This window comes from Thermobia domestica, chromosome 10 (genome assembly GCF_964235325.1).
Source record: "Thermobia domestica chromosome 10, izTheDome1.hap1.1, whole genome shotgun sequence".
Classification (NCBI taxonomy): domain Eukaryota; kingdom Metazoa; phylum Arthropoda; class Insecta; order Zygentoma; family Lepismatidae; genus Thermobia; species Thermobia domestica.
This window is the reverse complement of record NC_137463.1, coordinates 203,420,604-203,438,918: the sequence shown is the minus strand read 5'-3', so window position 1 is coordinate 203,438,918 and position 18,315 is coordinate 203,420,604. Positions and strand designations below refer to the sequence as shown.

Below are 18,315 nucleotides of genomic sequence, written 5' to 3'. Positions count from 1 at the left end.
ACTCTCTTAGTAATATATTCAAGAAATAAATATATTAATTAAACTATTTAGTACTGAGATAATTTGACCTCCATGTAGCACGAAATTATTTCCACTGGGATTAAACGCTCCATTTACACAATTATTTTCCGCCTTGCGTAGTACTGCCAGACCAAATTATTCAAAAATAGCTGTGTTCGACTAAAACTTAAAAATCAACCAGAATAAATTATCTGCACTGAAGTTTCGTCAAAAATCATGGGTTGCTAACGACTCGTTTGGCGTAAATGGGTTCAGTAGTTCGTACTTCCGCAACAATTTTTATAGAGGCAGTTGGTGAGTACTTCAAATTATATGCCCGTAGCCAAACTCCCCTTTCAAAAACTGTTGCGTGAGCATCTTAGGATTCTGAAACATGTATTTTTGAATAACTGAATAGCGCACATATTAGTACCTCAGTGAAGTCTTGACCCGACTATGGTAGGCCCTATAGTTCTGGGGCTATAGACCTTGAAAGTACATTTTTTTTTATGTTTATGGCAGCCTATAACTCCAAAAGAAAGCATTTGTGCACCAAGGTTGGTCTATACTTTTGTCTTATCTTGGTGTCAGGAATCACCTCACAAACGTCGGTGTTGTTTTGAAACACCCTGTATATAAGTTTTACGTTCCATGCTTCCTCTTTAGGCTCAAGATAATGAGAAGTGAACTGTTCGTTAACAATATCTAACACATGCCCTGAACAGGTGTACATATTGTCCGCGCAAAAGGTAGCAAATAAATAACATATCGGTATGTTTGACAAGGCTAGTACAAACCAATACTTTCCTTCACTGATACGCGACTCGAGCAATAGGATTCAGGGTTTCTAGGGATTATAGCCCAGTATAAATTGATACTAATAATACAGTTTATTATAAAAATGATATTTATTTGTTGTTTGTACCAAAATACAACTTGGCAAAGACACTGTGATGACAAAGATATCAGAACACAAGGAAGCTAAATACAACACACACAAAGAGATCTTGTGCTTATGAAAAAAAAAGAAAAAAAAAAAGATGGAGATACTATTATCTCGGTTCATATGATTTATTACCCTCAGCAATTAACTTACATAACCTAGTCAGTCATCAGGTACCTAGAACTTCATACTTTCGAACTAAAAATAACAGCAAGCAGCCTTAACATCAAACGCATGATTTATGTTTGAATTTAGCAATATTGAGACTTAGTTTCTGGAAAAACAATGAATTAAATTATTATCTTTGTTTTATGTGAAAACTAAAATATCACTTTTCTCATCATAGAGACTAGAAGTAAATTTACTGCATTAAAAGTTAATTCACATATATGTATAACATGGAAACTGAAACTTATTATTTATGGAGTACATCCGCCGTGATAAACAAACACAAAACTTGAGTTTTTTTTTTTTTTTTTCACTTCTTTTCAATTGTCCAGAGTCATAAGACCTTCATCAATTAACGATTGATACACAAGTTTCTTACTATTTTTGTATCGTATTTCCACCTCGGTTCTGCCACTTATAATATTCTGAAAAGAAAAGAAAACAGAAAAATACGTAATTATTCCATGTGTATAGTGCTTTTAAGCAAAATATCTCTAAACGACAAGCAGTGTAGTTCACGAGTTTGTTCACAGTGATGTTACTAAACTGAAGTTTACATCATGAATTTAATTTATTTAATACCTTCTATCCTTAGATTCCTGATACCAGAGGACCAAGTAATTATTACCACACGACCATCTTAGGGGGTACATTGGCTCAGTGATAGAGTGCCTACTTCTGGAGCATGGGGTCCCTGGTTCGACCCCGGCCAAGTAAGTTTGTGCTGGACAACATCATGTCCGTGGGTTTTCTCGAGATACTCCCGTTTCGTTCCACTCTCCCATGTGCATCAAATTTTTGCATCATCATACACTTACCTTCAACATCGTCTCCCTTAGCCTAAAGGACGGGACGTTAAACTGAAATATCTCATTTCTTTTTCATGAGAATCTTCTTCGTTAACCTCTCGTGTGGGTGGATCTATTAAAATATTATTTCTATCAGGAAAACATGTCTACAAAGTAGTGAAGAAGTGTTTCACGTCGAACTTATTGCTAAAATAAAAATATTGAAAGTGGCATTTATTTTTAAAATATTACAGTAGGGCACCATTCGATTCATTCAACACACGGTTTTATCATTAACATAATAAGGAGACTTAGTATAAATATTATTATTATTATTATTATTTATTCCAATTATACTAGTAACGTGACTAGGATTAGGTCATGCAGCATGCTTATATTGCCACTTTGTTGGCAAAACTCACCAAATGTGAGATGGGCCTAGAGACAATCGTTAAAAAAAGATTGTTGTATGTAAACGATATGTAATACTATAACACAGTGTTGTTAGTTTTGTCACAGTAAGTTTCCTATCAACCCATGTAATTTCCTGAGTAGATACAAACTTTCGCGCTAATTAAAGTAAATATTTCAGGCGCCTCATTACCCATTAGCTTACTCAGCCGAACGCAAATTTTTATTTTCTAACAGGAAACTAAACACATTTACAGACATGCTTGCGTCTGCACATCGGTAGAATTACATTTTCATTGATGAGATGTGTATAAAATGTTGTCTCAATTGTAAAATGTCTTATCTCTTTAAAAATTTGAAAGAAAAAAATATAAACTAGATTCAGAATATATCCTCGAGAACTATTATTTCATAGGTACTGGACTTAGAGATAAAGAGGATTTTAACAACCAGTTCCGGAAACCTGAAAAATGTTAACAATTGTAACGAGCCATCTTTCTCGAGATTCTAGGACCTACGAAAAATGGTCTCGTCCAAGGGTGATTTTTTAAAAGTAAAAATATATGCTTGATTGTAATTACACTGATTGTAATGGTGGTTAGCTATGAAAAGTCTTAAATTTTAAAGTCTATTCTATTTTAACCTGATTATTTTGTGACTGCTTAAAAAAAGTAAGAGTTAAAAGAACGATATATTTTTTTGCTTTAGTTGCACTGCTTGAGAAGGAAAAAGAAAAGAATTGCGTAGAAGGGGACGTGGCTTGTCACGAGACCAGGGTTACGAGCCAGCGTAACATGGTATGTTCGCTGACTAGTATCCTGACCGTTAACCGGAGCGGTTCTTCCTTGCTCGTTTTGTTGATTTGCTTCGTAGGCTGTGTGCTTCGCTTATTGTGTGTCTAGACGGATAAGTGGGACAGTTTGGATGTTGGTGCCAGTGCAATGAAAGGAATTTTTCTAATAAGTGTAGTATATTTCATAAAGTTTTACTTCGATAATAAGGAAAAATAGTTATGAAAGTGATTAATGAAAAAGGGGCAATCTCTAATATTGAGGCTGGAGCCGGACCGGGGTGCTCATTCCGGGAGCCCATTAAATGTCAGAAACAGTGCTTCTTTTTGTTCTCAGTGCTGTATAATATTGAGTGCAGTTACTTTCTTGAGTTATTAGGCTCATTTGCGTGTAAAAAAGTGCCCGTATTACGAGTTAATGTTCACAATTAGAGATTTGATGTGCTGTATTGAGTTGATGGTTACTGGACGTTATGCTGGAATTTTCCAGCACATTTAGATGTTTTAACGCATTTATACAGTATGTCGCTTTAATTGGCTCTGCTTAGAATTGCCGAATTTTGACCGTATTATGGAAATTTCATTAGTTGGCATTAAACTACCAAATTGTTACCTGCTTTCAAGGAATTTGGAAAGTATAAACGAGAGAAGCCAGAGATTTCCATTTTGACCACGTTTGTCGAAGGTAAAATAAAAAACTCCAACAAAGGTGAGTGTTAATTGCCTTTTAAATTTAAAAGTAGTTTTGTCACGTCTCATACTTGTGTTGTGGGGTTGAGAGTTTTGCTTTCCACTTTGTTCGAGATAGGAGGTTACGTTTTTGTCCCTATTTTTCTAAGTCTTAATTCAATATCTAACTCCGGAATTGGACATATTGAACTTTGAATGTTTTTTTTTAGAGAGAAAATTTTTGACTAATATTTAAATCGGATGATCCAATATTCTGCTATATTTTTTTTTTCTTACAGCTTATATTTAGTTATAAGTTTCATTACGACGATTTCGGCTTGGAATATCGATTAGGTCAAAGCAGTTCGTTTTTCCTTTTTAATAAGCAGTCAAAGGTTTCAATCGAAAGTTGAGTTACCAAAATTTTGATCTATTTGATTACTGAAAGTAAATGTGAAATTGACCAATTAAATGCTTAATGAGTCAGTTTGAAATATTGATTAAGATTCAATTAAACTTTAGTATATACCAAGTGTTCATGAATATTTGGAAGAAATTATTGCGAGATTAGATGTTAATTGGCCAATAATTTGAGCTGAGTAATTTGAGGTATAAACTCACCATGTTTGATATTTGTTTTGACTAATTGACTGTTCAGAATTCAGATTGAAATTATTAATAGATTTCCTTTACGATTTCCCGTACATAGATAGATATAGTTGACACGAAGTGGAGAAATGAAATTTGAAAGTAATTGAAGAAATAAATGAAACTTGCTTATAATGACTTATTTAAAAAAAAAAAAAAGTATAGCTGTTAGATATTATATTATTTATTATTATTATTATTATTAGGTATTTTTTATTATATGATATTTGGATAACTTGAATAGATTAGCTCTTGCGTCGTCATTATTATTATTATCTTTTGTTATTTATATCGTGTATATGCGTTATTCTAACGTAATAGCATATATACACAACCACCCCTGTTTTGTTTGAATAAAATTGTTATTGAAAATTGAAGTTTTGTGTTTACTTTATATGCATATGATTTTTCTCCTGATTTATTTAGTGTGTTTAGGAATATTGGATCATGTGTTAGCCATTCTGACGAAGCGAGTTGAAGGGGGATCTTATCCGCAAGTTCCATCTACCGGACCTTGTCTAAATGAGTTCGGATCGACAGTTTTTATTATTCAAAGTATTATTGTTGTTATTAGTATTTCATTTCTGAAAACTCTCGATTTGAATTCGAGCTGAGGAGGCTAGGCGGAGGTGGACGTTACACAATCGGTTCAGGTAAACAGGATAAATGACACCCCTGATTAAAGTCACATTTTAAAGGATGTTGCACACACATGCATCATCTAAAATATTTGTACCCACACACACAACCCAAATATTTTGATGTCTTTAGACCGATAGTTGTCAATTCCTCACGTAATCGTGGCTGAGGAAATTTTGTAGATCACATCCCCTCGGAATTATCACGACTGCGGGCTTTGTAACTATTTTGACATAAAACAATTAAAATTATGGGACTTTGAACACGATTATGACATTAGTAATAATATTTTTCTTTTTTAAAAAATAACTGCTGATGAACTTTTGGTGGTCGGATCTGTTGCCTTTAAGAGTGGATGAATTAAGGGTTCAGTGAGTTTTAGGTAGGTAATGGAAGATGATGATTTAAACTCTACGACTAACGCCTTTATCTGATTTCTGATTTCTAATTATTTTCACACATTCATCATTCTCTACTTCCATCAATTCAAAACGTACTGTAACCAGATGGTACTGTCCAATATTAAATAAATAAATAAAACCACTACTTGAAGAAGTAATTAGGGTACCATTTGTGTTTACGAAAATTTGTATTTGTACTAATTATTGATAAATATGAAAATCTCTTTACTAAAATTTTTGCTTATACCTTTCTATAACATTTCATGCTCTATTTGGATTACAGGTAAGTCTTTGTTCGTATGTACATGCTGAAATAAACAGCTGATACAAAAGGTGAAACTAAGAAAATATCAAAGGTTATTAAACAGAGTATAGTATAATTGAATTCATAAATACATATTTTCTTTGTTTGAATGTTTTTACACTTTTATCCCCCTTTTATTTTCTTATAAAGAGGTAGGGAAAAATTATCTTTAGTGATGAGCAAAAATAATGCATGATTAAAGCTTTGAATTATACAGTTTCAAACACGGTTTAACTTTCTGCAATACGATAACTATTGACTGAACTGAAGACAGCCAATCATTCTCACTGGGTTCTTACAATCGGTCCCTTGCATTTAATTGAATTCGGTACATCTGTCAGGGTTTCTAGTGTTTCGCCATGTGCACAGTATTACCAGAACCAAATATGTAGGACCTTTTAAATTTCAACTTACAATGTAGCACTTGAAAAATAAGTGTTGTAATATATTCTAAATCAATGGTCTATAGACCGTGTCACGAAACGTCAGTGAAATTCTGATTTTAAAGCGCAGAAGAAAAATAATACAAAACAGAAGAACAAACCCTAATGGCTTTACAATCGTAGGGTAAGAAACTACGCAAAGCTCCAAAAGGAAGAACTTCTGGGCTTAACCTTTCAGAGACGGCTACCAATCTTTCTTTAGCAGTATTAATAATAATAATATCCAAGCCTATGATTGTGTTTTGAATGATTTATCTGAAAACTTAAACGTAAATGACGCTTAAAAACCACACTCGTTCTCTGTGTTCAGATGTGTTTATATGCTACTCTCTCTCTGTAGGGCTAATCCTGAATGTAACCAACGGTTCAGTATCCACTACTCCAGACTTTCGGTTCATGGCTATTCTCTTTTGAGGAAATACATAAAACAATTGTTACCGATGTTAACTTTAATTATTTGAATATAGCACTCCTACACTTAATTTAGCATTGAAACAACCAGACCCAATCTGTACGAACACAGAACTTACACTACATAATCGATTACTCAAACAATAATACTACGTGTTTCATACATGTGATTTTGTGTGTGTGTGTGTATTCACACGTAACGAAATAAGAATCGAAGATCAAAAAAATCAACATTAATCCACAAGAAATACTCGGTACAATTCACAGAATCTCAATTAAAAAAAAAAAAAAAAAAAAAAAAAAAAAATCATATACTGTAAATGAAGGGAATTACGAACGAATTAATTAAGTTTCAGTAACTCCTTTTTTTAAGACTATATTTATCATGTAATGCACTTACCTTAATGCATGCTAACAGAGGCGGCTGAAACATTAACTCAGGAAGACGAGCATTAATTTTTTTCCTATCTACGGTTTCCGGAATGTTTATACCATGTAGAACACATCTTATTCCTTGGACAGGAATTAACATCCACTCTGGTTTTACCTCCCGAACCCTAAAGGAAGAAAAAATAATTCCTATTGTTAGTTGGGTCTTATACGAGGGATTGTTAATAGTAATTTTTGATAATAACAATAAGCAGCAACTTTCACAGATATGATTTATTCCAAGCTTTCCAAGACTCTAAGACAAATGAATGATCAACAGTAAATGTGATTAGGTCATATATCAAAAATTTCTTTCCCTCCGCGTACATGTTTGACGTTATGAAGCACTGACGCTTCCAACAATAGATTGCTGTCGTTCTTGAATTGTACGGGAGTTAATTTGTGTGAATTTTCTCAAAAAGTCACTCCAATCGACCTACTCTTTATGACATTTTGTATAAGTGCCTTTCCGAAAGCAGATTTAGTCTACCTATCTGATCAAATAATACTTTCGACGAAGTAGATACTTTCAAACACCTAGGACCAATATGAACGAACTCCACGAAGAAATTAAATATTGGTGAAACCAAGGAATTCGTGTTATTATTCAGTCCATTTTTTTTTTTCTAAGCGATTTCTGTCGAAGAATTTGAAGTTTAAAATATTGGGCTGTCTAAAAAGATTGAGCCTTTGGAGGTCAAAATTGAGAATACATTTGTTGGCACATGAAAATAACATTATCAAACCACATATTCACCATTTTGTTCGATAATGATTTGCTATTTTTCAGGAAACACCAGGGCCGGCGCTAGCAATTTTGCCGCCCTGGGTGGTGCTTTCACATGCAGCTCCTTTAATCCGCAAACCTTATTTTCACAGATGACGTTCAAGTGTCATTTAAAAACATGTATAAAATGGAAAAGTAAACAAAAAATGAACTACCTTTCTGGAATGCTTACGTAATATTTAAACGACTCTATACTGACACAATATTCAGTATGCTCGATTTCGCTGTATATCTGTAATATTCAGCAGCGCATACAGAAAATAAAATTTAAAAAGTATACTTTAGTCATGACTAAGAATTTTAATTTTTAGGCTTATTTTATATCAAAAGACGTTTTCAATAGAGTATGGAGCAAGAAGATAATTAGTAAATCAGATATTACGGTAAATCTAAGTGATTTGCCTAAGCCTTACAATGTACTAAAACACAATAGAGATATATAAATTTAACATATCTTAATTGAAAGAAACTTTTCTTGTTTTGATATAAGCAAATTCCTTTATCACATTCGTGTAGTCCAATGTTTTAGCCAATTTGTGTTCTATTAATATCATCGCTAGACCACTCAAGCGTGTTTCAGATATGGAAGAACGTAGATACTTTTCAATAAGCTTAAGTTTCGAAAAACGTCTTTCTCCACTTGCCATTGTTACCGGTAAGGTTAACAAAATTCTAAGTGCAACACTGACATTGGGAGCAAAGTTATGTTTATTAATTAATTTTAAAGTCTCTTTAGGTGAACTTTTAGGCTTAATTATAGTGGATAACACTTTCAGTTCGTCTTTCAAATCACTAAGGTTAATATCTTTCTATTCTTCGTTTGTTAAAATGCTGGCACGTTTAATACACTTTTCAAACAAAAGTTCAGGTGGCATATCTTTAAAATTATTTATATCGTAAAGTAAATCGAAATACTCATCGTGATATTTAAGTTGTTCAAACTTTTCTCTTATAGCTAAGCGTTAGAACTTAGTAATAAAAATCGACCTTGTATCTTGTTTGTGGATCTTCAATAGCTTCATCCTCTGCCTCTCACTGAAACTGTCTCTTCTTTCGACTTCGAGCTTGCACTGCATTACATATCCGTGGATCATCCATATCTAATGCTGATGCCAACTCTGTCGCATCAACTGAGTAAGATTGAAACTTTGCATCATTTCTTCTCTCAAAGTACCCAGATATATCTTCAAGAAATCCTACTGCATCCAACACATGGCAATCAATGCTTTGAAGATTTTTGCTTACTATGTTTATGTGGAGTAAAAAGTCATATCAGACAACGAGTGAGTAAAGGAAAGGAAAGTGACGCAGCTGGTTTGCTATACACAGAACATCGTGGGCGACCATTCTATCTGTTCTATTGTCATTACTTATTTGAAGTAAAGCATCATAAACTTTTCCTATTTGATAACTGAGTCAGAGCATCAATTCGGCTCTCCCACCTAGTGGTGATTAATGATTTTAAAGTGAGACTGCTAATATGTTCCTTTAGTATGGCCCAACGTTGAACTGACGCAGAAAAAAAAGTCAAAACTTTTTTTAGCTATACAAAAAATGAAACATTTCTCAAGAAAAAAATATGCTGTACGATTTACTATATTCGGAATGAACAATTTGTAAATTGGTCAAAAACTCGCTGTTAGAACCTAAATATCTCTAGATGCTACAGGCTAGAACGGTCTGTCTCAAGTGGGAGTGTACCTTTTGCATACTTGGAGCGGAGCGTTAGAACATTACTGAATAGAAAAAAAATATATAAAAAAAAAAACACCTTGATAATCTTATGCACTCTAGCTCAAAATCTTGTCTACGCCGCTGCAAGTGAAATATTGAACAAAGATACCTGTGGCTAGTAGTTTGATAATTGAAAATGAGGAGCAATGCTCTGAATTTCCTGAGTGAGTATTTTCTTGAATGTGAGTGAAGTTAGTTCAATTACATTCTCAGGTGAACACAGTTTTATTTTTCCATGTAAGCCTATTACGAAGCATTATATTTTGATAGTATTCTTTTCTTTTTCAAATTTTGCAGCCCATTAGACTTGCCGCCCTGGGCGGTGGCATGGCTTGACCCCCTCTCGCGCCGACCCCGGGAAACACCATAATCCCGATGCTAGAACTTCTGTGATTTCTGGTTTTAAACAAATCTGTGAGTTCTGCAGAGACCAAAACAAATGATTGTCTGACGGTGTCAGGTCCGAGATATACGGTCGATGAATTAAAACTACCCAGTCACGTTCTGACGGGACACTAAAGATATATGCGATCTAGCATTGTCAATGTGGTATAAGGTAGTTTTCCTATTGACTACTTCCGGCCGTTTCTCTTGAATTACTAGGTGCAGCGTGCTAATTATCTACAGTACAGGTCAGAGTGTATCGCCCTGCCCGGCGGCAGCAGCTTGTGATGCATGATGGCCTTCCAATTCCATCTAACGCACTACATAACCTTCCTAGACATCAGTGTTGGTTTTTCTTCGAACTATGGAGCTTCTCCTCACTTCACCCACCATCTTTTTCGCACATTGCTGTTATAGGTTAGCATGTTTCTGAATTAGATCATGCGGCACTCAAGCGTCGAGCTTCCTTTTATAGCCAACTTTCTCCGAATGGTTTTGGTGATGGATTTTTAGGCAATTTGCAATGTCAAGACTGCTTACATGCTGGTCCTACTAGACTTTCACGAAAATACAATCTACATTTGCTGTGATTGGTCGTCCACTGGACACATTAGGATTGGCGGATCACCTAAGACATTGAAATTTCTAGAACTAATGCGACTGAATCATCTTTTAGCTGTTACTTTGGATAAGGTATATTACCCACAAACAGCACACATATTTTCACGTGTCTTTGCAGCACCTGCGCCTTTATCGAAATAAAATTGTAAAATGTAGTGCTGTTTTGAGGAAAGTTCACGAATCTTCGCAGCGCAATATGTTACGACTAATTTGGGGGTACCAACGCCAACTCGTGCGCAAAAGGCTCTCTGCTTTTTAGACTACCTGATATATATAAACGATAATTATGCCTCTTATGCTGATGGTTGCGAAACGTGGTCGCTTACTTTGAAGGAAGAACGCAGACTGGAAGTATTTGAAAATAAAATTCTGAGGCGAATATTCGGATCCAAGAGGGATGGGAACAGGGGAATTGCGGAAACTTCATAACGACAAATTACATAATTTATATCGTTTATCTAACAGTTTTAGGGTCATTAAGACTAGTAGGCCATTGGCTAGGTCATGTAGCCAAACTTGGAGAAAATAGACACACTTTCAGAATTATATTTGGAAATTCAATCAGAAAAAGGAAATTGAGAGGCGCAGATGGAGGGACATTCAAATAGAAATAATAATAATAATAATAATAATAATAATAATAATAATAATAATAATAATAATAATAATAATAATAATAATAATAATAATAATAATAATAATAATAATAATAATAATAATAATAATAATAATAATAATAATAATAATAATAATAATAATATTATTATTATTATTATTATTATTATTATTATTATTATTATTATTATTATTATTATTATTATTATTATTATTATTATTATTATTATTATTATTACAAAGCAGAAACTGGATCCAGTTGGCTAAGGTCAGAAGTCAAGGAAGAACTTTTGTAGATGCGTCACTTTCATAAGCCATAGTGTAAATAAGTTACTAAATTATGGTTCAAAAAAGAAAATGGACAACTTAAAGTTAGAAACCTGGAATGAAGAGTTAGATAGAGAGTTAAAATTAGGCGTATACAAAAAATAAGTAATAATCTTCAATTGTAAAACCAATTAATACGCCTACGATATAAAACATCAGACTTCTTACAATAACCAGCAGCCAAACTCTTAACAGAGGTCTTAATCATCATCTTATTAACAAACACATTTTGTTAAGATTAAGTAACACTAATGAAGAGCTTCGACTTTACAATTTATTCAACCGAGTCATTTTTCCACAGGAAACTAAAGTTAGCAAATAAATTATTGAAATATTGGTGATCATCACACACACTAACTCACAACTTGGTGGTACCAATATAAAAGCAATCTACGATGTTATTATTTACACACTTTTCATACAATTTAATGAAAAGTTTTTTTTTCTTCTTCTTCTTCTCTCCAGTCGAAGGCAACATGATTGGTTGCCGAAATTATACTAGGAACATGCCAATCCAACTAGAATTCCCAGGGAACAGAACAGATGAGAGTTAGTTAACTTTTCATCGTATGTTAGAGCGGACAGCAGTACACAGTATCTTGTTTTAGTAGAATTCATAACGAAGTCTATTTTCTTCGGCTACTTAAACAAGAACATGAAGAGAATCACATGAACTTAATGTGAAGAGATGTAACAGGAAAACATAATCTAAATCCAATAGACAAGCCACATATCGAAGTTCGAGAGTTTTTGCCTTACATACAACTTTTGTGTATTATTCTGTGAACCCTTGGAACGTAAGTGTTGGAATATAAGAGGGCACAAACTACTCATTAATTGACATTGTCCGTTGTAAGAAAAAAGAGGAATTTGTACGTGCAAATATTATGGGATGTGATATAAGATGTAAGTGTTTGATGATACATATTCAGTTAGTTTTACGAACATTCTTGGAATACTAAGAAGAGGATTAATATGATGATTTTGATTAAGAGTAAGACATTAAGATACAGAAGATTATATTTGATTTAATGAGTATATGAACCAATACAGATTGAGAATAAAGGGATGATTATTAATATGTTGTTTCCTGTGATTTAAGGATTTTGAGATCACACTTAGAGTATTACATATAGAGATGTATGTGTGCTAGGCTTGAAGTAATTTTGAATTAATTCATTTTTGGATCTAACAAGAAGTGTTCACTATATTTAAGTAACTGTAAAAATCAGTAACTGCATACACTCAGTGGAATTTGGAAAAATTTCTCCAAATAATTTGAAACTCCACGAATATAATAAAGGTTTAAATAAAAGTTAGAATTCTATAAAGAATTAACAACGTAACAACAATCTGAAAGTGAAATATTGTAAATTCCGATCCAATTCTTATGTTACGGCAGAAAAATGGAAATATTACGAACTTAGGTCAATTTGAAAATTCGTATTTTAACTTGTGTTACAATGTCGGCATTATTATGTCTTCATCAGACTCATGTGTCTTGTTAATTTGTCTGATGAACTGTTGTAATGGCGATACTGAAACGTTACTTAAATGTATTACTTTCTTCAGTTTTATTTAACTGAGTAACCTTATAATATGATAACGGTTATTTCCTTAATATACTCAAAATGTGTTTCATCGATGCTAATGTTTCGTATATCTTTGGTAGACTGTTTCTAAATGACAGGGAAGTAATTAAAAATAAAGGAAGTGAAGTATAAAGCTAACCCTACTTTGTAATATGTAGTATATGAACATCTCTCTCTAGAGAGCTGAAGGAAGTAGCTTAATTTTAATTTATTGTGAAATGAAGTGTGAGTTGCCAGGGTCGACTGACTACCTTCGATTTTGTGGATTGCTATCTGGATATTTGTTATAGCTAGGCAAGTTATTAACGTATGCTATATTTGGCTGTGATCCATGTTATTAAAAATGATTCAAACACATACCTCTCAGCTGTCGCTTGAACAACATATAAAACCAACATTTCATTGGAATAATTACTGAGTGCTCATAAGTGTTTTAGATCAACTCTAGAATCTAATGTATCCAGTAATATAAGCAGAAATACTTCTATGCAGGATTCGTTTATACATATATATACTTATCAATTTAATGGAAACACCTCAGATGTCTACGTCCGCAACGGTAAGGCTGACTACGGGGGTCGGGCTGTTGCTGGTGGTGTGTTAGGGCAAAATCTTTACTATGTGAGCAGCAGTAGAACGCCAGTGTGCAAAGAACTAAACAGTGTGCATTCACACCCGTCGTGCGACTATGGTACAGGTGACGAAGAAACTCAGGTAGCACCTCCCACAGTCTATGTCGACAATCACATTCCGCCGCGAATTACATAGTACGGACATACGGAATCGGGTTGCGCGGGCGAAATCTTTGATAAGGGCCATAACTCATTAGTATGATGTCAATGATATCGCGACCACGCAACATGGACCGCTGATGATAGAAACGTGTGATATGGTCGGATAAGTCCTTATTTCAAACCACGAGCCATGTTTAAGTGTGGTGCTACCAAAAGATGATTCGCCGTGTCTCCGTTCAATCGTAAAACATGGTGGCAACTCTGTGATTCTGTGGGCCGCAATATCCTGGTTTTCAGTGAGTCTTATGCTGACATTTACCGATCGCGTGCACTGCTCGACATTATGTTACATATTACGGTAAGACGTGGTTAATTTGCTATACAGTCTAAGTGATCTAAACTGCCTGAACATCGACGTCAGTGGTGGAAATATATGTTACTGGTCTGGCAAGATATTGGGTAGTATAGTGCTTAACGTACTGACATGTTAAGCTGGAGACCGTGCTCCAGCTGTGACCCAGTCGCACACATTAGTTTTATTATCGTAAAAACTTTAGAATCAGAAATATTGCTATTCTCTTTAACAAACGCTTGACATACCCTCCCTATTGACCGTATCTTAGTTACACAATGTCATATTTGTAAATAAAGTCTGTAAATCCTACAAGATTGTTGAAGATATTATTTGAAATCTTTGAAGAATGTATTCAAAGAATTGTGTAGATACGGAATATGTAGTTTGATTTTATGCATATGCAGGTTCAAATTTCAAATAATAATGATGGTAGTACGGTGGCTCAATTGAGATGTACTTTTCTATATTGCTCAGAATTTAAATGTAACTTTAAGGTATATCTACTAACTACATACATGAATAATAGTTATTTATTTATTCTTCCAATTTCATTCTCATTTCATGTAAAATTAGTTAACATATATAAGATTACATTTACGGGAAGATCAAATCCAGATATCCTTTCCTATGGCATTGAGATTACGTTTTTCTATGTTATTCTCCTTTCCGATTTTGCCTCGACAATAAGAGAGACATATTGGCTTAGCACTACACGAATCACTTCTGATATAAGGGATCTCTGGTTCAATCTCATGTAAGCCTTGTGAGTTTGTGGTTGAACATTCTATCCTTAGGTTTTCTTGGAGATTCTCCATTTGCTCTTACATTCACATTCCATCGATATCTCCGTTATCACCTCACCTGGGTCTATGTTGGGAGAGCAAATAAAGAGAACAGCTAATAGTAATGTTAAACAGAGGAGAAGGAAGATTACCATTACTGGTACATATTGTAAACTGTTTATAGAGCCAATCATTGTTAAAAGTTAATGGAGAATTAGATTTATTGAAGAAGTAACTTTTTTCTATGAACTGAATTTAGAGCAGGAAGGCTTTTAATAAAGATATTGTTTATATGTGAAGGTTGTTATCATATAGAAATAAATTGAATTAAGCTCCCAAAAAAATCTGACACAGGAAGGTCCTACAAGTTGTCGCTCAAATTTGATTGCCACATAGCACATCTGATAGAGCATCATGAGAAATGAAAATGTGCAAACTTTAAGGTGCTATGGACCAGAAGGATAGGAGCTACGGGGCTTCAAAATTTGAATATCCAAAAAATTATATCATGAAATTATGTATGTTTAAAGTAAATATCTCGAAAACCGTTACAGCAATCAAAACAAAAGTTGCACAATATAATGAGAACGAAATGCTCTATCGAAAATCAAAAACAGTGCTGCCATAGATGAAGCAGTGTTGCAAACTCAGCATAAAAATATTTTGTTTGAAATAGCACCATATACAAGTATGCACAGATTTAAAATGCACTATTATCACTAAACATAAGAGTGAAGCATAAATATATTTAAGCTATTTGTGAATGAAGATATTTGTTTGTAGAATAGTTGATATTTGATCGCTAAAACAGCTGCGAGTTATTTAAATATTAATTCGGCTAACTAGAAATATACTGTGAAACATTTTTTGTTGTGCCACTGTTGAAATACAAGAACGATAATGACTTAAGTCTTGTAGCCCTGGCGAAGAATCCTCAACAGTGAATTGGAAATATTGGATAAAAACAAATGAAATACACATGGCAAAAAATATTATTTAGGTTAGTAGATAATTAAAACCTCCAACAGTTTATCGTCAGTCTTCTTTAGCCTAAAGGGCATAATCGAGGATCGCTGAACTTCAGATTTCATTTTCCTCGACAATCACTGTAGCATGATTTAGTTGACATGATTATGAGAGTTGTTTCCTTATCCCACAGAACTGTATGTACTTTAATTTTAATAACAATTCGCTTTAGCGCAACTGATTCTCCTTCAAATGAAAGTATTTTAACATTTCAAGCTAGTACAACAACAATCTAGAACTACATTATTAATTCGACTATTGCACACATTAATTCGACTATAGCAGACTTAAAAAATTTAAAAAATTTTTGTTGTAAGGCTTAAAAAAAAGTCTTTACAAAAGAAGAAGCAGAGGTACTTGTGTGATACAATATGAAACCAAAAGCCTTTCAATGGCAGCACAGAAATTAAAAAATGATTACTAACCTTTCTAAAGACACGTCTTCTGCATTCCCGTAGTCAACATAGTACACTCTAAGAGTTCCATTCTCTTCATTGATACTTATAATGATTCCTCGATACCACTGATTATCATCAGTATAACACGAACAGCAAGGCTGATCTAAAAGAAAGAAAAAAGCGTAACTTCATTCAGTATGTTAAATCCAACTGAACAAACAAATAAAATAGCGTATCTCTTCTGAATATTTAGAGAAAGTATTTTACACAATGCTACGTAAAGCCTGATACGCATCACTCCTCAGAAGAAACGGACAACCTGTATCTTATGTACAGCCTATTCCAAAACGGTTGACCACATTGATTAGGTTCTTTTAAGCTAAAAATTCTTCAACTTCCGGAATGTTCGGAAACAGTAAACCAAAGACGCCAGGTTCAAGTCCCCAAGCTTAACTTCGCGAATAGGGAAAATATGTGCCGATGTGTTTTCTTCTTTTAAGTGCAATAAGATACGTTGAAATGTTAAGTGAAAAAAAAAAAAAAAATTGTAACATTCATAAAATAAGTAATTATACAGTATTTCGAAACTAAGCATACGTTGAGCACGTGCTAGTTATGTCATCTACGTTTCCATACGTAAAAGAATATTTCCAATGAACTGAAAGACAGCGAACATAGTTCACGCATCCACAGTAGAATGAAAAAGACAAAGGAGAAAAACAGCATTTGCAACGGGTATGAATGTTTTTGTCTTAGAAATTCAGTTATATTCCTTTGGGAATTTTCATGTTAGTTCAGTGATAAAGCACGGGACTTCTAATCGCAAGGTAATGAGTTCTATTCCTGTTTTGGTCAACTTTTTGATATGTGATGATATATTTTAAAATGATCAGAAATGCTTTTTATATGGAAGTGGTTAGGCTTTAATCTCTCTCTCTTTTATAGATCAGTATGTATATACACGCGTTAGTAAAACATGTTGAGTATCTAAAACTATTACATATACATCTTTCTGAGTAAGCATTAAAGAAAATTATCTGAACAATTGAAATACAGCTCAGAAAAACTACATGCATAAAATAAAACTTTCCAATTAAAAAAAATAACTACTGATAATGTAAAAAAAAAAAAAAAAAAAAAAAGCAGAAATGAATAGTCAATCTTTTTATTATAAAAGGAAGTTTCCGATCAGCTCAGGTGATACATTTCTTTAAATATCTTTGTCCTCTGCCTCTTCCCACATTTAAATTCTTTGGCAGTCAATGTTAACTTCATATTACTCGCTATCAGAGTTTACTGTATACAGTTATCTGGTATTACCATCATTCTTTTCTAATTTTAATTAATTAATTACATTACTGACTCTTTAACGAATCTGTAAGTTTCTGAGGACGACTCCTACAGATTCTGGTAAACTTAGCTCCGAATCGCTGCGTTAAAATTAAGGCCTTACCGTGGTTTGAACGCGGACCGACGCTCGCTGTAAAAGAGCGCAAATGCTATTTAATTCCGATAACTTAGAACCCTCTCCGCTGTTTCAACGTTATTTCTTTATGTCACCGTTAGTTACAAGAACTGAAACTTTCCAATAAATGGAAGATCTGAAATAGTTTCTCTCTGATTGTATTCATTGAGATGTAACCAAGAGACCCTTAATGAATAAACTTAACTCTAATCAGCTTTAGTGTTACCAAATATTAATCGATAATCAATGTCCCTGAACCGAAATCTGAAATCAGTACACTCTGTCTTCCAATTAAGTGCTAGGATGAATTCTTAAAATGGAGGAAGCTAATCAAATTAAAAAAAAAAAAAAAAAAAAAAAAAAATCGTACTTGTTTCAGTGTGATTATATTAAAAGTGGAATAATAAATTTAGGTAGTGAGGCAGTCATGTCTCACGCTAAATCAAAATAG

The 18,315-nt window shown here is 33.6% G+C and overlaps 1 protein-coding gene across 2 annotated transcripts in view; it reads right to left on the bottom strand.

Moving 5' to 3' along the window:
- Positions 1-1,018: 1,018 nt before the first annotated feature.
- Positions 1,019-18,315, bottom strand: part of qin (tudor domain-containing protein qin) — a 613,696-nt gene continuing 596,399 nt past the window's right edge. For both annotated transcript variants that reach the window (XM_081728961.1, XM_081728962.1), the window contains 3 exons: positions 16,427-16,562; positions 7,016-7,172; positions 1,019-1,536 (listed from right to left, as the gene is read on the bottom strand). In XM_081728961.1, coding sequence (XP_081585087.1) covers positions 1,432-1,536; positions 7,016-7,172; positions 16,427-16,562 — 398 coding nt within the window. In that variant the 3' untranslated portion in view covers positions 1,019-1,431. The remainder of the gene's footprint in view (positions 1,537-7,015; positions 7,173-16,426; positions 16,563-18,315) is intronic.